Source organism: Labrus bergylta, chromosome 1 (assembly GCF_963930695.1).
Source record: "Labrus bergylta chromosome 1, fLabBer1.1, whole genome shotgun sequence".
Classification (NCBI taxonomy): domain Eukaryota; kingdom Metazoa; phylum Chordata; class Actinopteri; order Labriformes; family Labridae; genus Labrus; species Labrus bergylta.
In genome coordinates, this window is record NC_089195.1 from 20,452,146 (window position 1) to 20,475,776 (window position 23,631).

Genomic DNA, 23,631 nt, shown 5'->3' on the forward strand with positions numbered 1-23,631 from the left:
TTTCTGACGGCTGATGTGAAGCTGGTACAAGCTAAAATCTCATTAGGGTCATAATCTCTTAGGGACCTCTCATCTCAAATCCAAGTGGATATTCCTGCCAAATTTGCAGGAATTTCCTCAAGTCCTTCCTGATATTTAGTGTTTACAAGAATTGTGCAGATGGAATTGTTAAATTGAAAAGCCTATTTTTTTTAGCACTCCTCTAAAGCGGTTCAGGGCTTTAGGGAGATAACTTTTCTGGAGATTCTTCAGGGTGCTGTTTGCCTTGAAGGAACAAGGCTAACCTTGTTTTTCTCTCTCATACAGCCTTACAGGTGAAAATAGTCCCAAAGGAACGAGACAGCTGTAGGCGATTTCACTCTACAGCTATTATAACTTTAGTGATGTGTGTCTCAACTTTTCAGAACCACAATAATTGGCATACAGTTCTGTAAATCAGTGGAGGGTGTGTGGGCTTTATGATGATGACACCAAAAAGAAAAAGCATCCTCTTCAAACAATCATTTTCTTAATTACACAGATAATAATAACACTTCACCAGTATTTCAAACTATACAATGTTACATAACAGCAGGTCCATGAGAGACACACCTGTGCCACAGGCCTTGTACTTGGTGCTGTGTCCATGCAGCAGCAACATGAAGACCAGGACCAGAATGAGGATGAGTCCAACCAGAGCCATGACCAGCAGGAACCACCACTCCTCATAGAATGGACGCTCCGACAGAGCTGCAGACAGGAGATAACGAGACAGGAGGGAGAGAAGAGTAGGAACACATTTAATCATATTTTTAACCCAAAGTTGCCACAGTGGAGAGAGAGCAGTGGTGATTGATTCAAATCATGGGTGAGCAAATACTCACTGACTTTTCTCTGGTCTTTTTGGCGTCTCATAAAGATCCAAAGGTTACGTTGATTTCTATTACTAATAGAGAGCAGGGTAGCTTACATAGCACAAATAGATTGGCAACATTTCTTGACCAATCTATTTGAGCAATTCAGACAGTATGCAGGAGTTTGCTTGTAATTTTTGGTGATTGAAACCAAAAAATGAACACATATTGGGTGCCCATAACTTCAATTTTTGTTGCTATGGTATCAAAACAGAGTTTAATATTGTTTGATTTTTGCTAGTGTCATATCAAAGTTTAAAATTCTGGTATCATAACTTCAAGTACTGTTATTTTTTTTCTCTTTTACATCTGTATTGTCTTTCTATGTAGTCCTTTATGTCATTTTTTGTCTTGCTATGTGCCACGATATCTGTTAGAATAAGCTGACTTTCGCTTTACAAAGGTATTGATAAATATTCTAAATTTAAAAAGGGAAACAACAGAGACATCTCTTTTTTTGATTGCACAGCTGTAAGATTCTGCCTATAGATGGCAGCAGACTGAAGAGAAAATCAATGATCAAAGTAACTTCTCAGTGCTTTTCCAACTGGTTTAAGATTCAGTCAAACCCAAATCAGTTCCATTACCCTCAGAGAGAGTCTCTGTGTGTGTGTGTGTGTGTGTGTGTGTGTGTGTGTGTGTGTGTGTGTGTGTGTGTGTGTGTGTGTGTGTGTGTGTGTGTGTGTGTGTGTGTCTTTCTGTGCATTTGTATACCAGCAAGAGCTGTAGAGGGTGTACTCGGCTGTCCGTAACCATAGTGATTAACAGCGATGACTCTGAACTCATAGCTGATCCCTGACCTCAGGCGCTCCAAAGGCACTGAAACAGACCTGCTGCCGGGAGGGAGGAGTCTGATGAAGGAATCCCACACTCCTTCATCTGCAGAGACAGAGAGGGAGAGAGAGAGGGAGAGAGAGAGGGAGAGAGAGAGAGAGAGGTTGCTTCATGGTTTGACAGATAGGCAGAGAAAGACCAGAGAAAGTTTGATTCATTGGAGAATTATTCCCTTTCAAATGTGAAACTGCTGAACTGCATTTGGTATAATAATAATTATCAGGATGTGATGCAGATGATGATTACTGTTAGATTTGACATTCTGTCCTGCAGAGTGTTCAAACAGACTCACTTTGGGTCTCACACATCCACTGATCTTTATGAGAAAGTTGTTGCAGACTTTATTTTCACAGCAGGTACATATTCATGAATCTGCTGAAAGCTGAGTTCAGTGAGGTTTAGTGCGGGGCAGCACTCAAACTTCCCTTCACTAATCGAAGGAAACGGTGCACATAATGAAAAAGTGTGTGTCAGTTCAGTTAGTGTATGACCTGTGTTTGAGCTTACCTGAGGGACGAGCCTCAATGACATATCCAGTGATCTGTGCTGCACCCATATCTCCCTCTGTCCAGTGGAGGGTGAGCTCAGATGATGCCTTAGTGATGGACATTTCCATTGGAGAGCCAGGAGAGCCTGCAGTGTCAGACAGGGAGTGTGAGAATAAATACTGATGATCATTGTTCATGACATGAAGACATAACATTTTTGGATTTCTTTGAGCTGATTGTCAGACTGAGACAAAGCAAGACTTTTAAAGATGTCATCATCTCCTAATAATTGTGATGGGTACTTGTTTTCTATTTATTGACATTGTATTGACTAATCAACCATTTGGTTAGTAGAATCAACAGCAACATTTAAATGTAATGCTGTAGGTAAGGATATCTGTAATAACACATATCTTCATCCACAACATGATTAGTGTATGAAATAAGTCGAAACATAATCACATGCACAGAGTTACAGTCATGCCTACCTTGCACAGGCTGAGCAGTGAGGTTCGCCTGTATGGGCGGTCCATAGCTGACAGTGAGAGCCTGAACACTGAACGTGTATGTCGCTCCTTTGATCAGGTCTCGAACCTTCAGCCAGCGCTGCCAGCTGCCCCTCACATCCACTGTCACAACTTTACTCACTCCTGCTCACATGCAAGCACAAAAGAGAAATGTCAGAGAACATCTCAACAGGTGTTTGTGTGTGTGTATACAGGATGTGTGTACATACCTTGTACAGGGGCAGTAGGCTGGTAGTTGACCCTGTAGCCCTCCAGTTGTCCATTAGGAGTGAGAGGAGCCCCCCAGGACACATTGACACTTACTCCAGTCACCTCTGAGAAGGAGAGGAAGCTTGGCTGGTTGGGAGCTGTGGGACACATTGAGGTTATTAAAGGAATTATAAAGGAACATAGTGAATTAAAAGTCTACAACATGATGGCAGTATGTTTTGATTGAAGGACTCCATACCACTCTGCATGGTGCGGGCCCCGCGGGGGTCACTGGGCGGGCCGTCTCCAGCCGTGTTAAAGGCCGTCAGAGTGACCAGGTAAGGTGTGTAGCTGGTTAGGTTAGTGAGGTGCACACGGGTGTCTGGGACAAAAATCACTTTGACCTTCTCGCTCTGGTTCTGCTTTTCTCTCTCCCAGTAGTGGATCTGCAACACAGGAAAACACTATCAACATCTGCAGCTCTGTTTCTCTTCTAACAACTCCCTCTGCTCCTGTTTTCTCCTCTCACTCACTTCATTTCTGCCAACAACATAATGTATTTACTTTCTGTCCATTTGTCCTGAGCTCTCCTAGTCGATCCATTTTTTAAAAAAGGTTCTTCTTTACAATGTTGGTTCGGTTGGTTTTTAACAATGGGTTAACCACATGCTTCTATATTATGTTTCTCTAGTTGCTTTGATCATTAACAAAGGTTTTCAAGCTCTTGCTTGTACTGTAAACTTAAGATTGTTTGGTTACAACATACTGTAGGTCAGAGGAAGTTCTCCTTACACACATTATTTCATCATTTGTGGAGGGTAAGCGCTACCGTTTAAAATCTAAGTCATAATTATTACGAAGGAAACTGGGCTACTTCTGAGAGTCAAGGCTTTATGAATAAAATCTAAAAACATAATGATGCTTCAGCAAGTCTTCACGCATGTTTTTTTACAGGTAGGAAGACCTAAAAAAAAACGAAAATAGAGCTGTGTTATCAATACACAGTGGATTTTTATCCCTGTACAACCAACTATCTAGTTTAGAGCCAAACTGATAAATTGGCCAACCGATAACAAATACAATCTTTTCTATGTGCAAAAAAAACCAAACAGTTTCCAGTCTGTTTTATAGATCTGAATCAAAGAACAAATCTGATTCATCTTTGTCTCTCTGCATATTCCTGTATGTCTGCCCATTGGTCCCCAGTGGTCTTCAGGATTAAATAAGATTCAATGACAGAAACATGAAACAGTATAATGGTGCCACTTATTTCTGTGCTATTGCCATGTGAAGTCTGCTGTGAAATAATCAAATGAATATGAGTCCAGTGTGTACCAACAACATAAAAACAGAGAGGTCTTAAATGATGGCCTTAAAGTCGGCAGGGATGTTTTAAAAATGTTTCCAGATCTGTGGCAGTGGTTGATGTTGAAAGAGATTTTTTAAAATGTTTTTATTCAATGATTCTGATAAACAGTATTCAATGTTATTTATTTGTTGGTTTGCAGTTTGGTTTACAAAGTAAAAACAGCCAAGAACTCCTTTTTGAAACAGGTCCATTTTGTCATTATTCCTAACAGGAAGCACTACAAATCTATTTGACTCCTTTCAATTTGGAAGTAGCAGCTAATGGTGACACTTGGGGGCAGCATTATTCCATTTTGTCCTTCCACATGCTCTTACTATAATGAGATACAGATGAAGTCATCCATAGATTAAATATTATAATCAAAATGTTAAACCTTTTGCACAAAGAGGGCCTCTACCATTGTTTAGATCATTTATTTAAGTATTTGTTAAGAACATCAGGTTTAGTCTGTGAAAACAATCTGAAGGTGTCATAGATGAAAGAACACGATTAAGACAAGGTTTGATAAGATAAAGAATTGTAAAATGGATTTTCGAACATCTCTTTATCAAAGAGCAGATTTCAGATCTTAAATCTTGATGTAAGAGAGCCATGGAGACATGCAACATTGTATCCTGGATACCTGTTGCTTCTACAGCATAGTCTATTGGAATGACTACACTGATAAAAATAAAGAATAAGAATAGAAGAAATAGAAAAATTCGTAATGGTTAATACTGAATGGAAAACTTTAAGTAGTGTCGTTGAGAAATCCACTAAAGGACAAGTGTAGCTCCTTATCCATCATTGTCAGTGTGTTTAACAAGCGCTCTAGAAAATTTTAGAGAACCTTGACTCAGAAAAACACAAATAATGACGCTAACCTTCAGACCTACCTGCCGTCCGTGATCCTTCTCTAACAGAGCAGGAGTGTTAACAAGAGTCAGAACCCATAAATTCCTTCAACTTTCTTTCTTTTGCATTTCTTTCCATAGTTTTAATCTCGTTAACCCCCCCTGCCTCGCACTGCCCTCACCGTGTCTGTCTGCTCTGGGAGCTCAAATGCATGCCCCTTTATCCTCTCCCTCTAATCAGGATTCTACAGGGATCATTTGCTCAGCTCATGCCTACACTCTGCAAATATTACATTCCCTTCTTTCTTCTCAAATCCCCCCTCTACTCCTGCAGAAATCAATGTGTCTAAAGCAGGACAGATAACCTTGTGTTTGAAGTACTAAGAGCAAGAGGGTGGGACAGAGGAGCTGAGAGGGGAAGAGACAGGCAGAGGAGTGATTTGAAAACCATTAAAGCATATTCAGATTCTTCCTCTAACTTAATTCCCTCTCATTGTCTGCTGTCCATAGGACACTTGAAAATGAAGCAGAGCGAAAACCTCCCAATACAAAAGGAGAGGCATTTTTAATACACACAAGTAGTGCTGTGTGCTCACACTTCAACTGTCTGGATCTTTTTTCTTCTTGCGTGCATCTACAAAAAGGGATTGTCATGTGTATGTGTGTCGGTGTGTTTGTTTTCCAGTATGTCACCTTGTAGCCTTGGATGAGTCCATTCTGGGTCTCGAGTGGGGGGGTGTCCCAGGTCACTTCCAGGATCGAGGGAGACACAGCAGAAACTCTGATGGACTGAGGGGCCACCGATGGAGCTGCAGAAGAAGAAGCGTTTCATCAGAGTGTGTCTCCGTGACTATGTGAACAGCACGGTGTTAGAGTGGGAAGTGAGGAAGATATGTTGTACCCTTCCAATTAGACTGGGCCTGAGGCAGTACCTTCTTACAGCACTATACCACACATATGCACCAACACTCAGCTGTGTGCACCTCAGGCTAAAGAAAAGGCCATATCACCTCATTTCATCATCCCCCTCCAGCCTTTTTTTTTTTTTTACCTCCCTCTCCTGCTTCCCCCTGTTCATCCTCACCTCTCACTCCTCTGCAAGTGCATGTAGGCCATGCACACACTACACACACTCCTTGAATATGGATGCAGCGCTGGTTTGATGGAGGGAGGGTTAGATTGTGAGAAAAAAAAAAAGCAAAATGTGCTCGTAACCCTATAACAATGTGCAAAATCTGTTCTTCTGCATTCTGGTTAATGTGTGTACGTGCCTTGTAATAGTTTGTTTGTGTATGTGTGTCTGTATGTGAGTGAGTGGTGTGTTGTGAGAGTGTGTGTGGGTGTATGTGAAGGAGAGAGAGAGAGAGAGCGAGAGAGAGAGAGATATGATATATATGCATTCCAGCCTGTGTGATGGATCCATACTTTGTTTCTGGTTAAAGTTAAACAGGGGTTGGGCCATCACTTCAATGTGTCGGCGGCATTCAGATGTGTCCAAAAGTGTGCACACAAAGACATACCAACACTCACGCACACACAAACACAGCCTCTCAAAGGCAATGTCACTCAAGGGGCAATGAGAGCATGACAGGATTCGTGAACAGGACAAAGCAAGAAAGAAAAGAGAAGGAGTCAAGAGCACCAAGAAACCACCAGATTGACAGAAATGGGACAAAACAGAAACACACTAAAAGGATTTTTACAAAAAAAAAAACATACTCAAGGTTCTCTTTCTTACTTCTTCAAGAGATTTTAAACAGAGTATTCAAAAGCAGATTTTTTACTTTGTATGAAATCGTGACAGTTTATGATCTTGAATGAGACGAGATCATTTGCCATAACACCCCAGCACAGATCGCCTGCTGATGAATACCAAATATTACTATTGGAATCTCTGGAAAAAAAGCTCGGAAGTGGACCTTGAGCTATGATTTGGACCTTGAGATGTGATTTGTCACATTAAATAAACACTGATCTAATAAGAAACTGAGACCAGTCTGAAGGCCTCTTTCTGCTTGCACCTACCGGCCTCTCCCACGGATACTTCAACTGGAGTGGAGGGTGGGCTCTCTCCGATGATGTTGTAGCTTGTCATAACAATCTGGTAGAGTTTGAACTTATTCAGCTCTACAAAAACAAGATAAATTGCTCAAGTTGAAATTGACTTTGATACAACATCCATACAAAGCAGGTGTGTAATTTCAAATCAATCTGACACCTTAGTTGCGTCATAAATTACTTACGCGTCAACTCAAACTCTGTCAGGGAGGCACTGCTGACTGTCTTGAAGGTGCTCTTGGCTTTAGAAGAGGAAGACATATGAAGGGGGGAATTATTACTAAATGTTTCAAGTTTAACAATAAACTGTGCCATTATAATGTCATTCAGTCAAATAACTGATTAAAGGGAAAGCAGTTGAAAGACCTTTAACACAGATGTCAGACTCAGTGGATGTAGGATGAAAAGAAACGTCCAATCCTCTAACCTCATACTAAATTTTACTACAATAAAGAATTAAGTCTGTACAGGGATTTTTTTTATTGCCTTATTATAGTGCAATGCGGGTGGCCTTATTAGAAAGCACTGGTCTAGCGAGGGCCATCTGTTTTAATGTCATTATGGTTAATTCACATGCTCTGATATGACTGAAATGAAAATATATTTTCTCTTTTTCTCTTTCTCTCAGACCTTTGAAAAAAACGTCTTTTCAAAAGCCTTACACAAGCATTGTCAATTTATCAATAGTTACCAGGAAAACATTTTTCACATCTGATCCCTGCTATTATTGGATAGCTTACATAATGGAACATTATACATGAACCTTGACTGACTAATCTTTTTCTTCAATCTACACTTCAATAGAAGAGAAGAGCTGATTTTCTGATGCCTTGTCTCCTACATGAAACCGCACCTTGAAAGAATAATGACTGATTCCTGAGACATGTAGCTATAGCCTCAGTCTTTAAGCAGGACATCATATTTGCAGCAATAAAAAGCATGATTTAAGACCTTTTTAAAACTGTTGTTCTTTAATATAAAACAACTGCAATTGGTTAGCCAATCAAAGAGGTTACGCTAGCTAAATTCACTACTCAGCTACAGAGAAAACGATCTTGTGGTGAGTAAACTCTTACTTTAACTTGATCCGACCCCTTAGATTAAAAGAATACTAATATTTACAAAAACTAAAACCTGCATTTTCCAGACTTAGTGAACAGTAACCAGAAGTTTCACTTCTACTCACTTGTGTTGAGGGCACCTGTGGTGTTACTTTTGATTGTCTGGACTTCCGCCTCAGCCAGGGTGGAGGTGTTTACTGACAACTCTCTATAATACAGCCGATACCCCGTCAACACCCCGTTAACACTGTCGTTGCTGGGGCGCTGAAAACATCCAAGCACACACACACACACACACACACACACACACACACACACACACACACACACACACACACACACACACACACACACACACACACACACACACACACACACACACACACACACACACACACACACACACACACACACACACGTAGAGAAGTATAAGTACTTCAATTCTAACACAGAAACTTCTGAGAACCTACACAGTGGTTATTTTGGTTTTCTTGGTGAAGTGAGTTGACTGACAGGACACTGGTGGGCTTTCAGAACAGTGTGTTATCAGCAGAGTCCACTTTAAAGGCCTGGCAGATTGGTCTGGCTGTAACCCCACACAGACAGAGTGATGCTTCAGTGGTTTTGGCACTCTTGTAAAGGATGATGAAATTGCTGGTGACTTTGTTTTTCATCGCCTTTCTTTGCTTTGACATAAGGCTAGAAGGAGTGAGAGACGACACCTCCAAACAGAAGTGAAAGAGTGACAAGCAGTGAAGCAGCCAGGCTGTATTTACTATCTATTCACATGTCACTGTTGCTCTAAAGTGCTTCCTTTTCTTCTTCTTTTTCTGTTTTTGGACATTGGTCAGGTTTTCATCTCTCGGCCTCTAACGAACTCCTGCTGGCATATCCTCATTAAAATTTTGATCATTTCTCTCGCACAGCCAGAACTGTTAGTCTCTCCGTCTGTCAGTTCTTCCCTCTCGCCATCCCTCCAATCTTTCTGTGCTGCCCTCTGACCCGGTCTAGTTTAATAAATAATGATTATCCTATCCACAGACAGAAACACAAACTAATAGCAAAAAAAATAGCCTACAGTGGTCTCATCTCCCACACAGGTGATTAAACTGCACTCCAAGTGTTGTTGTGAGGTCTGTGTGTATAATGTGTGTGTATTTTAGAGATTTCTGTTGTATTAGAAGTCTGAAAATACCTTCCACTGCACCAGGACTGAGGTAGTGGTTGTTGGTTTCACTTCAAGGATCACTGGAGGTTCATCAGGCACTGGAGAGAAATCAAAGGAGAGTGAGAAGGAGAAAAAAACGGATGGACAAGCTTTCGCTCTCAGTTTGTTAAATTCCTTCACTATCATGGTTTATAGACCACTTTGACTTCTCGTCTTCTTATATCTCTCCCCTGCTCTAACAGTGCCCCCAGTCTCTCACCGCCCTGCAGAGTGGTAATAGCCTCCGTCTCTTTGCTGAGGACACTGTCTCCTATATCGTTAGTTGCCAGCATCCGGAACTTGTATGATGTAAAGGGCTTCAGCCTGTGGACACAAACACAAACACAGTTATATAAATGGATGGAACTGGAGGTACTTGAGGGACATCTTTAAAATATTTTGCATTCTTTTATTATACCAATTAGTACTTCTATTTTATTTTGGAAAAATATAGGCCTAAATGAGCTAATTTGTTTGTTTCATGTATTTATTAATATCAATTTACAGTACCAATTGACACACTCATTACATTTGTCTTTTGAGGCCAATGAAACCGCAGCACTACAGTAGCATACATCTTGTACTGAAGGGTTTTATAAAAATGCGACACAAGGAATCCTTGACCTTCCGGTTGAGAGGCGACGACTCTACCAACTGAGCCACAGCCGCCATCTGTTCTTTAAAAGTCATTGATCTAAAGTAAAAACAATCATGAAAACAATTATCTGTACCCACAATGTCTTTTCATGAATTTAAGTTGTTTTTTTCAGTTTCATTTGAAAGATGAGCAGGAGATGGGCATGAATGGCCTTGCCTCCTCTTACAAACGCGCACTTCTCTCAGTCTGTGATTGTTTTACAGCTTATATTTTGAGCTCTTTAGCCTGACAGTAATTTGCAAAGAGCTTTGAATTGCACGTATCTATCAAACTTGACAGACATAGTATAAAGTAATTGAGTTTATTGGTACAATAACAAAGGTAAAGGCTGTTTTCTGAGAGACAAAATAGCAATTTACTGACATGTTTGTGTAACAATGCCAAAGCTTTTAAGAAACTGTAATTTTCTCTCAAAACAAACATTTTTTGCACTCAAGGTTTTTAAACAAATAGCACTGTGAAGCACTGGAAGATGCTGCTAACACCAAAGACATCTTATTTTTTCTACTGATTGTTTTGGCTCTACATTGTTTACTTGTGGTTTTGTTCTTGTCTTACTCTTCCCAAGCACAGATTCACCACCAAGGATGATGGCCTCCGTCTTGTAGGGGTCCTCAAAAACCCCACTAACAGCAGCATCTTTGCCTTTCACGTTTAACCATTGCTTTTGTTGCTTTGCCTGTATAATGATGATGACTATGAGTCAGTTGACTGTGGGAATGGGAACGTGCCAAGACCAATTCATTCTCCTCAAAGAAAAGACTGGATGAAGAAGGTGGAGCAGTGGAACAGCAAAAAGGAGAGTGAAGAGAGAAAATGAAAAATGGGAAGTTGAAATACAGGAAAATTTCACACTCGCGTCTCTAGCAAAGAGTCGGATCCTCACAGTAAGAACAAGGTACCAGCCAAACACCAAAGCACATAGCAGAAACCTGTTGGTGGGTTCAAAAGCCCCATGATTTGTTTTTTGCTTTTTTATTTAAGTTGGTTCTGACAAAGTTTTTCAACCATCAATGCCAGGCGCCGCCGCACCAGGATGAAGTGATCCTCTTCAATTTAACCAGTATCCCTGTGTTGTAAAATGTCCTTTTTATGTTAATGTTAAAAAGCCATACGTGTACTAGCTTTTTCTTTTAATCAATAAACCTTTTTCACATGATTGACTATTAAGAGTTATCTGAAGCAAATTATTCCACTTCCTTTTGACCACCGCTGACACATGCTCACATGGTTCACACTTTATTTACAGACTGCCTAGGAGACTACAGAGGACCAGTCAGACATTCAGCTGGCGACAGGAGAGCTGCTCAAGTGTCTCCTTGTTTAATACTGAGCCAGGCATAATAATGGACAAGAGAAGGGCCTGTGGGGTTGTGGGTATCTCAGGAAAGGAACATCAAAGGCAGCAGGCTTAAAGAAAGTGGGGTACGAACAGCACAGGGAGAATGCTAAGGACAGTGTTTGAAAGTGTGAGCATGCTATGTGTTCCTGGGCCTGGGGACTTGGATTTTTCGGTTTCAAAGACGTCTCGCTGGAAAACGACAATTAAGGATAGATAACAAGTAAGCACGGGTGTAAGCATGTGGAGATGGAAGCTAATTCCCCCATCCAGCGCTGTAATGACAGCACTCAGTGATAGGATGGGCTCGAGAACAACAATAGCAGCAACACCATGATGGCAGATAGACTCTCCCTGAGGCAGATTGAAACAAGTTGATGCAGACACATGGAGAGAACCATCTCCTGCTTCTCAAATAGCCCTGTGATAGCTGGTATAGTAGCACCAAAAACAGTCAAGATGCCCAAAGATACACATCCAGAACATACACAACACACATCTGGAGTACAACCATACTTCTATTATTCAGGCTATCAGGGAAGTTGTACTAGTATTTTAGGGTGACCAGGCTATCACCTGCTCCCTAAATGAGTCTTGACAGGATGAAAAGGATGGAGGGATAAACAGGAAAGGAATGACACCCTCTTCCAGGGGATGATTGTACATGAGTGTAAAGAAAAGAAACCTTAATATCAGATGATTTTTGAAAGCTCTTACAGATGATGGGAGGTATGAAGGGACAGGGGTGTTGACAACAAAACAGACATATAGTATAAAGTATGAAAACAACACAAGGGAATGGAAAAAAAAATGGTTCACAGAATTTTTAAGCATGGAGGTAGAGTGATATTTTTTTTTTATTTAGCTACAAAAGTGAGAGCATTTCCTGCCGTGCCTTTGTGATTAGGTGACTGAGATCCTCTGCTACTCTGTGTTGATTATGATTGCTCTTCTCTCCTGGGTGTTTCTTGTGGTTTGGTTGGGTTTTATTTTTGCTCCAAAAACCTCATCAGAACGTTGTGTGCTAAATAAATAAAAACTTTTCTCTCTTTGTTCTAAATCCCCGTTGTTGGCTTTCAGAATTCATAGCATCCCCCTCTCTCTGTCCAGTGTTGTAACCGGGGAAGCATAAACGCAAGATTTTTCTACAGACTGTTTTAACAAGTTCAAGCCCAGCATGTCATGCTGTATACAATTTTCAAAAAAGGGCTCTGGAGAGAAAGCTAAAAAGGATATGGATTGGTTTTTCCTGTTTTCTCTAAGGGTGCTTGAGATGGCCTAATTGACTGTAAGGTCACTCACAACTCTGTTTTGATACTGTTTCCATTGCTGTCAAGCTTTCCGTTTAAACATAGAATGCATGTAGTTCACAAAGGTAATGATGGCATCTTAACCGATCAAAGTTCTTTGTTCTGTTTCTTTAACAATGGGTCCTGAGTTTCAGATAGAGGTACAGAACATTTGAGCACAGAAATGAAAGCACTGCAGATTTGAACAGCTTTGCATGATAAGTTACTGAAAAAACAGATATCTGAATAATATTTTAATATTTCAAAATGACCTCTTTAAAACAAGCATCTTGCAAGAATTCTAGTGCGAACGCCTTCTTTAATGCATTCCCTATTTGCTCGTGGTTTTTGCTTTGGAATATCAAAAAAAGACAACACATTCCAAACTCTCATGAAATAAAGTTTAGAAAGTTTGACAGGCCCACTGAAAGGTTTTCTGGTTGCTAAGCTTTTTATAGACAGTCATGTTTTAGGAGAGGGATGGAGCAAACAATCAACCAGGAGAGCTCAATTGTACCTTTCTACGGTCCAGCTAGTCATGTTGTGCTGGATGTCAGCGGTGTGTGTGCTCCAGTCCCCTTTGGGCATCTCTTTGGCCTGCAGAGTGAAGTACCTCAAGGGGGAGGAACCTGAGCTACCTGTCACCCACTGGAGGCGGAGACGGCGAGCTTCAATTCCATCCTGAGGAGCAGATAACTTTCTGGGCGGCTGTGGACGCTCTGCGAAAATGATAAAGATGCAGAAAAAGAAAGATAAAAATAATTGCGTTAGAGGAGATAAAAAGTGGCAGAGGAGTTATAAAAATAAGAGAAAGGGAGAGTAAAAAAACGTGATGTGACAATGATAAGAAAGAAGAAGCACTGGAGAGGAAGCAGGAGCCGGAAAAGGATGGCATCTGATTCAAATGTGTTAAAAAGAAAAAAAGAAAAAGTTGTTCTGATTATTCTACACATTCATTTTAACAAACAATTATTTCCTCGTTGTGGTTCAACAATGATCATGAAGACATTTCAATAAGTACAGAGATCTGTTTCATTAATTTCTCGACAGATTGTGGATCTTTGTGCATTCATTTTCCTTTTTCATCACGATTAAGTTAAGGAAGATGAAAGATGCTGGTAGTTTTAAGTAGACGTTTTTACACACCTGTGCACACACAAACCAGAACACATAGCTACACACACACACGCGCACACGCACGCGCACGCGCACACGCACACGCACACACGCACACACACACACACACAGACTTGCCATTCTTCTTTCATCCTTATCACAAATAATTTACATTAATTCTGTCTGCCTCCCTTCTTCCCTCATGCTCCTTATCTTTAGTCCCTTCCAACTTCGACTTTTTTCTCCCTCTTTTGTTTTTCCAGATACCATCTGTGTCACCCTGTCTCTTCTCTTCTCGTTCTTCTTTTCCACAGTTAAGATCCTGTTCTGATCATTAGCTCATGATTGTCTGAACAAGTGCTACCCTTTCGACTCTAACATAACATAACAGTAACTGCTATGCAAGGCAGAGAGGAGAATGGTTGAAGTGAAATGTCAAAGACATGCTGTTGGTATCAAGAAATGATATGTAGGGTGAGGAGTTCTGCTAAATGTGCTACTGTGCTGCTTTTACCTTATTAGATATCATCCTCTTGGAGACAGAATATAGATAAATCTCTTGAGAGGGACTTTGCTTTTATTAAATTAATTCACACACATGCACACAGCCTCTCACACGATCACACCCAAACACACTCAGAAAAGCCAATTTTCTTTTTCTAGGGATTAAGTTGGTCTTTTTGGCATCATCAGAAAGACATCTCTATTAGGCTGCTCTGTCTATCTCAAATTGAGAATGGGTCATTATGTTACTGAAGTGGAACCACTGAGGTCTATTCTCATGGAATCCTGATAATGATGCTCTCGATGTTATGATATCCGATCCAATTAAAATACACCACACAGACTAATAGCTCAGAGAAGAATATCTGACATTGTGATTCCAGGTTTTCATAAGAAATCAATTCACTGTCATGTGTTAATAGTGACATTAGTAGCATTTCTTAGCTTTACTAGTACTCTGTGCTGCCTGACAAAGAAAATTGGAGACAGAGATCAGCGATGACACATATCAGAGGCTGAGAGCTATGTTTAAACCAAACTTATTCATGCGTGAGCAAGTTTAGACACTAGAGGCTCTATTGCTTCATTTATAAAGTTATATTTCACTTTGGTATAAGAGTTTTTCTCAGTTTTCAAACGTTAAATGACTTCAGGCATTAAAACTCCAACCCCTCACCCAAGAATCTACAAGCCTGTTTTTTTACTGTACAGCTGGATTCTGCCGCCCCAGGAGGTCCAGAAAAGGCCCAGAAAAAAGTAGTTTTCAGAAATCTTGAAATGTTTTAGATGCTTTGACAATGCATCTAAGGGTAGAATTTAATCATTTATAACCCTGAGTCTACCTGGAAAACATCAGGCTGCTTAAAGGCTGTGCTGTGTCTCTCATAGAGGATAAACAGAATAAAACTTGTTGTAAATCTAACACTGACTCAGCCTGAAGATGTAACACTTGTATGGATCAATGTACTTTATATCTTAGATGCACCTGCAGCATTGGCGTGTATCTTGTAGCATTAGCTAAACACTATAGGTAGTAAAATTATATGGAGCCTAAAGGATAAACCACCTGCTGGGCTGAATGTTATTCTTATAAACATAAGAGGCAATAGCCTCCTGTTGTATTAACATGATCATTATTAGAAACAAATGTCCGGCCATTGATGAAAGGGAGGGAAACAGTCCAAGGTTAATAAGAAAAATGTATGACACGACTTAAGAGTTCAAATTCAAGTAAAAGAAAAAGTCAGTGTCTACAACATATGCTTTGTTGTTAACATTTTTTTTTAGCAAATTTGAAATTAAAGTTTGCATTCCAGTAATTTCAGGAGTATCTCTCTTCTGCTTCATACTGATCATTTTGATAACGAAAGCTAAAAAAAAATCTTCCTTTTTGGTAATTAAGTAAACTGTATTCATTGGAGGGAGGCTTGAGGATGCAAATTACTCAATAATTTGGCAGCAGTAAAAATACTAAGGCTCGTCATTGTGAATGAGCTGAAGACATAAAAACAGCCAACTGAAGCACAAAGAAAGATATTTGAATATGTCTAGACAATATGAGATAAAGCATCACTGATCCTGAAGAGAATGAAAACTTGTATTTCTTATTTAAAGGAAAAAGACCTGCACTACTTACCCTGAATGTTAACCTCTTTAATAGTCAAGTCACTGTGCTGACAGTGTGTTGGAGGAAACTATTCTACTGTTAGAGGTTTTAGGAGACAAAACTGTCCTTGGAGAGTAACACTCACAGTTCAGTCTCCAACATCTCACCACAGGCATGGGCTGTCTGTCTGAGTCAGTGTTCATGAAAGCTTCAACTTAAAAACTCCTGTTATTGTCACAGTATGTAACATTTATATAATACATATGTCCAAGACAAATGTGCAGCATTGTGCTGTCCTTATAAGGATAATCAGCGAGTAGAACTACAGATGAATTTACTTTAAAGACCTTATATTTATGGCTTTCAGATTTTGCTTTAGGACCCATTCGCCTGTTCTCCTTCAGACAGAAAACTTCCCAACTGCTGTCGTTTCGACACACAGGGTCTTATTTTCTCTCTCACCTTCAAAATGTTTATTTCTCACCAGCCACAACGGAGCATGGTGCTATGAGAAACACTTTCTCACTCTACATGTGAATCAAGTTTGGCATGTTCAGTAGGTGGTTTTATCAAGCAAGAGGCCATCAAATAATATTTTATTTTTCATAGCAGTTTAACAAGCCTGGCTCGGCTGTGCAGACTTTTTAACTGCCAGGTTGTTTATACCCCCTGGCTTCTATTATACCCCTGCATGAGAGCTAATGCCTGGTGATTTCCTTATCTACAGTTAGCTCTCTATCAACTAGAGCTTCTAAATGTCACATCATTTTGTTCTGTACGTCCCACACATAGAAAATGTTATTTTTGTCACCATTAAAAATCTTGTTCTTGTATTAGTTGTACACCACCAATGGATTCCATGTGTCGCACCACATAACACTGTTGTAGAAGCACATGCTTTGTCTGAGCTTCAAGGCTGAAGACCACACTTTATTTCTTTAACTTCCTCTAAGCACATCAACCACAACTCATTACACCTCTAAGTCACGCTGCAGACATAATCAATTTTAATATGCTAAAGCTTTCAGCTAACCTTTTCAGGCTCTTCTGTCACTGGCTCTACTAAATGAAATAAGTGACCAAATATAATCTTTGACCATTTGGAAGTTAATAGGAAAAGAGAGGACAAAACACCCATAAAATAATTGTAGTTGTCTCCTGTAATAGACCTTCCTAATGGCTAACATTTTGAAGAGCACAGGTAGAATTAATAATATAAATCAAGTCACTCCTGCTTGGCTCATTAACCAAATTTCATGTCTGATCTGATTTATTAAACACGCATTAAATCCTCATGCATTATTACAATTTAATGTGAATTACAAGACAGAATATTCCACTACTTTGGTGCCAATTCAGCATGAGACACATGATACTTATAATAATTTAGTGAGGGTTAATTAAAAAAAAATCACTGGTCATTAGTCAAACCTTCCAAGCTCAGACACTATTTTTCTTCTTGAGCTATGCATGAATGTCCAGAAGTATTTTTTTTGCAGGAACAAAATGAGCACACTTGTTATACAGGGTCCATTACAGGGTGATTAAATATTGTTTTAGAATAAAATCATTCTGTGCCTGTTCCTACCACTCTCAATATAAAGAGAGAATCACAAAAAGGAGGGATTATTTTGAAAATGATTTTCATTATTCAGTGCCTGCATACACATAATGCTCTTTTCAGATTGTGATTCTGCAACAGTACCGTGACGAAGGTCCGCTGTCATTATGCCCACACACACACACACACACACACACACACACACACACACAGACATGCACACACACAGGCCTTCCCCCCCCCCCCCCCCCCTTGCTCCCCTGTTTTACAGTGAACCTGTCTCACCCATGTGATGCCCCTGTTACTACCTCAGATGAGGTATGACAAATAGTTCCCCCAATTTAATGTTACAGGGGCGTAAATATTGCGCCTTGAACCGGCAATCTGAACAGGGCTTTAGACTTAACACTGTGCAGCGTCCTGTAATGTTCCACTGTTTTCTCTAAACTACCCCATCAGTTACCATCAACCACAAACAGTTTTCTCTTTAGGCCTGTCCTGTATTTCTACAATTCTACAATTCACTTAGCAGACGCTTTTATCCAAAGCGACGTAAATCAGAGAGCAAGTACAACACTAATCCATTCATACACCACCACCAGTGGGAGCAATGCAGGGTTAAGTGTCTTGCCCAAGGACACATGGGACATGTTGCTCAGCTGGGGATAGAATCCTCGACCTTCCGGTTGAGAGGCGACGACTCTACCAACTGAGCCACAGCCGCCCTATTTGCATTTTGAAGCGAGGAAGAAAGGAGCAGCTTCACTCTGAAATCTCTGAATTAGTGCATGTCCATAAGATCCTGTTAGTGCATGTGTGTATTTTAGCCTGTGTGTGTAGCGTGTCTCAATAACAGAGTGTAAAAATTGCATTTCCCCTTGAGGGATTAATAAAGTATATCTTCTTCTAAGAGAAAAATGTCCTTTCCTTGTCTAAAAGTAAACTCTATAATGTTTACACTCACTCTACTAGGTGCTTAAACTAAATTATTTAGGAAACTTAAGAGGTCAGGTTCTTTTCAAAATTTGGCTCTGCAAGGCTTACGACACAAATTTGCCAGCATACCAAAAACGGTTTATGTTTCCCCTTACCTCTCCGTTCAGTGGTAACAACCAAGGCCTCCTGTTCTTCCCCCCAGCCCACGGCGGTGCGAGCAGTGAGCCGGAACACGTAGGTCTGCTCAGGGGAGAGTCCTGTGACTGTGAACTGTCTGGCATTGGAACCCACCTCCACTGTGGTCCAGCGCAGGGGGTCCCTGCTGTCCAGGCGGTACGAGATCTGGTAGCCTGGTGAGGGACAGAAGAAAAGACAGAGGAGTGAGACAGTTAAAATCAGTGGGAGTTTTTGTGTGTGTGTGTGTGTGTGTGCTTCTGTGTATGTTTTTTTGTGACCTATTTTAGATCACAGAGCCCACAGGAATCAAAGACAGCAAAATATGAGTTTGAAAACAGATCCACGTAGAGCCATGCACCACACAAGTACAGCTGCTTTGCTTTCAGTACTTATTTATGTATTACCAAAAACCAAAATAAGGAAAGAAAAAGTCATAATTCTGTCATTGAATACCTGGTCACCTTTCCCTACACACATCCTTCTACCACTTGACTGTGACCTTTGGTGTACACATTTTTGTGTTTTTTTTCTCTGTCTCATGTGCAGTAGGCCTTGTAATACCACTAACACTCATCAACACATACACACACGCACACACTCAAACCCACTCATCCCGGACACAGCTTTCTACAGGCCACTGGCCACTCATAAAGCCTCTCAATATTAAGATTGTATCCTACACCAAATACACACAACCACAAACCCACACAAAGACACAAAGGTGTTGAGGTGATTGAGTTCACAGTAAGACAGTTATGATGATAATCTGCAAAATGACAAAATCTGGTTGCGTGGGCGATAATCTTATCAGATAGTCTGATTGTATATTAATGTTAAAGCAGTGTGTGGAAGATTATTGGACAACAGATAGATAACAAATCCTGGTGCATCTAAACAATTGGGTCAGAGCAGAGCATTATCTTCTGGGCTGAATATCATTAGGACGTTGCTGCTATCAGATTCAAGAGGCTGAATCTCCATTACAAAGTGACTGTGTGATGTAAGGGAAAGGCGGTCTCGATTTTTTTCACCAAAAAGATGCGACTTGTTCAGGGTCATCTGCTGCATCTGAGCCTGAGGGAACTTTTAACTTCTTAATGCTAACTGTTCTTGTCTGTGTTAATAAAAAAAAACTAACAGCAGCAGTGCCAACTGGTAACTAACGCTCTACTACAGAGACCTGCGGAGCTAAAAGCTTGTACTTAATAATAAGGATTAGGGCTTTTCTCTCCTACGATCCTAATTGATATGATTAACATTTCACAGTGTGTTTAAGTGTTAATGGCTTGGTTTGTATTGCATGTATCTTAAAATGTTATGTTCACGAAACCCTGAAGATGCACTAAAAGGCAGGATTATGATTGCATTAATTGGAGTAAGAGAGAATAATGATGAATTGATCTGCTGCACTAATTTGCTCCTGTGTTCAGAGCTGCTGCTGCTCACATTAGTAATATTTTCTTCACGTTCTCCTTCTTGTATATAGAAAAGAATCAACCATGCATGACAGATTCAATTTCCACAAAAGAAATTGTTGGAACCGCTTACGAATTTCTTCTTGATAATGTACACACTATACAAGGCGTTCTGCATTTTTATTTAGCTGTACTAAGGTAATACTTGTTAAAGTGTACTTCTTTGACGGGTAGTTCATAACAATCTTTGCTAAATACGTTTTGGTGCTAACAGATAGTATAGCATATACAATGAGAAAATTGGTTTAAAACTGCAACTTCAAATGTAGAGATGCTGCGAGAAGCTCCTCCATTTCCTTTGAGAATTGCATTGTAGGACAGCAGCATACATCAACAAGATTTCACCCATTTGTAGTATGCGTACTGATGTCTGTGAGGAGCAGAATTTGAGGATTTCATGTCTGGACATACTACTTGATAGTAATCAGTGTTAAGCATGGGACTAGGATGGAGCTTGTATTTGCCACAGGGATATTTATGCGTGTAAGGCTACAATTTATTCATGGATATGTCATGTAGAAAACACCAATGCCTCACTGCTAGTGCCTAATTAGATTTGTGAAACTTCTGTGGTACTTTTTTCTCTTCTGTCCACTTTCTGTGTCAGTCCCCCTATGGATTGAGAACCAAAGGAGGAATGATGCAGTCTAGGCAATAAAGAAGCTGAAAGACTACAGTCATTTGTATCGTCATCAACACGCACAGACACATACAGCCTCTACACACAAACCACTTTCTCAGCAAGGACACAGCAGGACTGCGTGTCTCTGTGTGATGGAGGGAGGGAGTTTTGCCCTCCCACTCATCCTTCTGTCACAGAGTGGTGTAACACTCAGTGGTGTCCTCCCCATATCCTTACAGTTACACATCACTCACCTGCTCCACTACCGACCCCACTGAGAGGACAAACATGGCCCCCTTTCTCCCCCATTTGCAACATACACAAACATACTGTATGAACACCTGTCCCTCCTTTCACCTCCATACAGCTCCTCTCTATTATTTCTCCCCTTCTGTTCTCTCTGTTTCCAGCTTAGCAGCTCAAGCATTCCTCTCACCTCTTCCTTGCTTCTTCTTCTTTTCATTAATCCGTTCTTTCTGATTCACTTCATACACTGTGATTTCCAGTTTCAAAAAACAAGTGTGTGTTTGTATAAAGCACGCGTCTGTCTGTGTATGCATTAGAAAAGGTGTCTTGCTTCGACAGTTATAATAGCCTTTTTCCTGCATGCAAGCTTAATCACTGACACCCTCTCTCTCTCTCTCTCTCTCTCTCTCTCACACACACACACACACACGCGCGTGCGCGCGCGCGCACATGTGCATGTACAAAAACATCAACAGACCTCAGCCATTGTATGGGGAATATTGAGAGCTGACCCTTTTTTGAAAGTTAAAAACGGCATCAGCTCTTTCCCCTTTTACAGCTTTTACTTTCCTTGAAAGATCACAGCAGTGTGTGTTTGTTTGGGTGTGGGTGTATTTTTTTACCTAATATAATGCCATTGGAGTTTGTGGGTGGCTGCCAGACCACCCTAACGGATGACAATCGAACCTCTGGAAACACCATCCTGACAGGAGTGCCTGGGACTGGAGAGAAAAATAGAGAAGTGATTTGGCAGCCAAATGAAACTGCAATAACATGTAAAAAGTTCATCATATAATACTGTTATGAAAAGACAGTAATTCATTATAATGAGCGATATTCTAATCAGATAAGATAACAGTTTGTTTTTATACTTGTCATGCACACTAAGTGAGCGTCTTGTGCATTTTAAGAGCCACTTCTAACAGAAACAAAATAGCAAAGAATAAAAATAGCTACAGAGATGATGAGGAGGAGACAGAAGTGTTGGACAAACTGCAGGACAGAGAGGCAGCCATCTTACCGTCTTCTTTGGTTCGGAGCAGTATTGGGTTGCTGGGTGGCCCGTCACCCAACCGTGTGTAAGCCAGCACCTGCAGTGAATACATGGTGTATTTTTGGAGAGCCCCGAGAAGGAGCGACAAGGTTCGCTCTCCTTCTGCCGTCTGAACGCTAGGAGGACCTTCAAAGTCCTTCTCGCAGTACATCACCTGCACACAGGCATAAAGAAACAGGTGTACGTGTCACACATGTAATCATAAACACAAATACAGATGAAAAAAAGAACATGAATGGAGAGCTAGATGATGCAACTTTCACCCTGTCAGCTCACTATGCACCTATTGTCAACAGTAGCTCTGGCCACTCTAAAAGAAGTTATATTCCACTTTGTTTTGTAATTTTACAACAAATACTATTGATAGAACAAAACCATCACTCTAACGATGCACTAAGCCTGTTCATTGCTGCTTTAGATTCAACTGCCGCCATCTGTATTTTACAATTAAAATGGATCAAAGGAGCTCTTTGTGTGCAAGATGTCCCTTTAATTGATGATCCCACTCATAAATAATTCCCATCTCTGCAGTTCTCCTTAATGCATGGAGCTTTGCTTTGGCTTTCATTTAATTCTTTGCCTAGTCTTCAATGTTTTGGTTCTCTGCCAATGCTGTTGGATATTCTTGTCCAGGGCAGATAAATGTTATTGTTTAGTTTTAAAAAAACACAGCTCCTAAAGTTTAGTTGGTGGTTTAGTTGGCATGTACGTGTCGTATTCTTGCATCCACAGTGAATTCTGTTTCTTATTATAGCAATATGTGTACTAGGTAAATAATTAGGCCTATTGATATGTTTTTGACAACAATAAGATTCATGGCATGGCACAGAGAAATAGGCCATGATAGACTTTTGCAGAATAAAAGATGTTACTTCAGGCCTATTATTAAGATTTATAAAAATGAGAATGTGTTCATCACAAAATAAATTGCAATTACCCCAGTTCACATAAGATAAGTATATGCACACTTTGTTCTTTCCCTGGCAACAGGAGTATGTGACAATTCCTGCTTTTTCTTTTCTTTCTTTCTCTGAATTTTCATGTGCATGAACTCGCTGGCACGCTAGAGTCTTGAAGGAAAATGTCAGCTTTTAAATAGAAAGATAGAAAGATAGAAAGGGGGATGGCAGGTGAACTGTTCAATCTATTAACATGGAAGAATTCCTACTCAGTGTGATCCTCAGGAGGCCATTAAAACAAACCGATGAGGAGTGTTATGTGCTTTGGGCATGGTGACCTGACTTTTACACATAAAAAAAAGAAATGCTGGATAATACAGGTTAATACCCTCATCACCCAGCCACGGACTACTTTTACTTAGTAGATGTAAGTATTTTAAGCACAACTATGTCCACACAATTGAGGACACATTTCCTCCCTGTTAAAGCTTTTTGTCTGTTGTGTTTTGTTTGGGAGGTGATTAAGAGCTTAACACTTTATAACGTCAAAATATTTTGCACGAGTTTCGTCTTTGTAGACTGTAGGACGGACATCCGAGCCCTCGAACAAAAATAGAAAATGTGTGAAAATACAGATAACTGCAACAGGTCTTATCTGCAGTTTAAAAATGAACAAGGAAGTGGAGAATG

At 40.3% G+C, this 23,631-nt stretch overlaps 1 protein-coding gene across 3 annotated transcripts in view; it reads right to left on the reverse strand.

Annotated features, from left to right (window-relative positions):
- Positions 1–23,631, reverse strand: part of LOC109988283 (protein sidekick-1) — a 194,673-nt gene that overhangs the window by 3,523 nt on the left and 167,519 nt on the right. For all 3 annotated transcript variants that reach the window (XM_065956112.1, XM_020639724.3, XM_065956106.1), the window contains 16 exons: positions 22,010–22,196; positions 21,612–21,710; positions 18,624–18,818; positions 13,263–13,464; positions 9,680–9,783; positions 9,448–9,518; positions 8,378–8,516; positions 7,377–7,433; positions 7,159–7,260; positions 5,827–5,942; positions 3,191–3,377; positions 2,952–3,089; positions 2,704–2,865; positions 2,235–2,360; positions 1,608–1,772; positions 592–729 (listed from right to left, as the gene is read on the reverse strand). In XM_065956112.1, the coding sequence (XP_065812184.1) occupies positions 592–729; positions 1,608–1,772; positions 2,235–2,360; positions 2,704–2,865; positions 2,952–3,089; positions 3,191–3,377; positions 5,827–5,942; positions 7,159–7,260; positions 7,377–7,433; positions 8,378–8,516; positions 9,448–9,518; positions 9,680–9,783; positions 13,263–13,464; positions 18,624–18,818; positions 21,612–21,710; positions 22,010–22,196 (2,188 nt within the window). The remainder of the gene's footprint in view (positions 1–591; positions 730–1,607; positions 1,773–2,234; positions 2,361–2,703; positions 2,866–2,951; positions 3,090–3,190; positions 3,378–5,826; positions 5,943–7,158; positions 7,261–7,376; positions 7,434–8,377; positions 8,517–9,447; positions 9,519–9,679; positions 9,784–13,262; positions 13,465–18,623; positions 18,819–21,611; positions 21,711–22,009; positions 22,197–23,631) is intronic.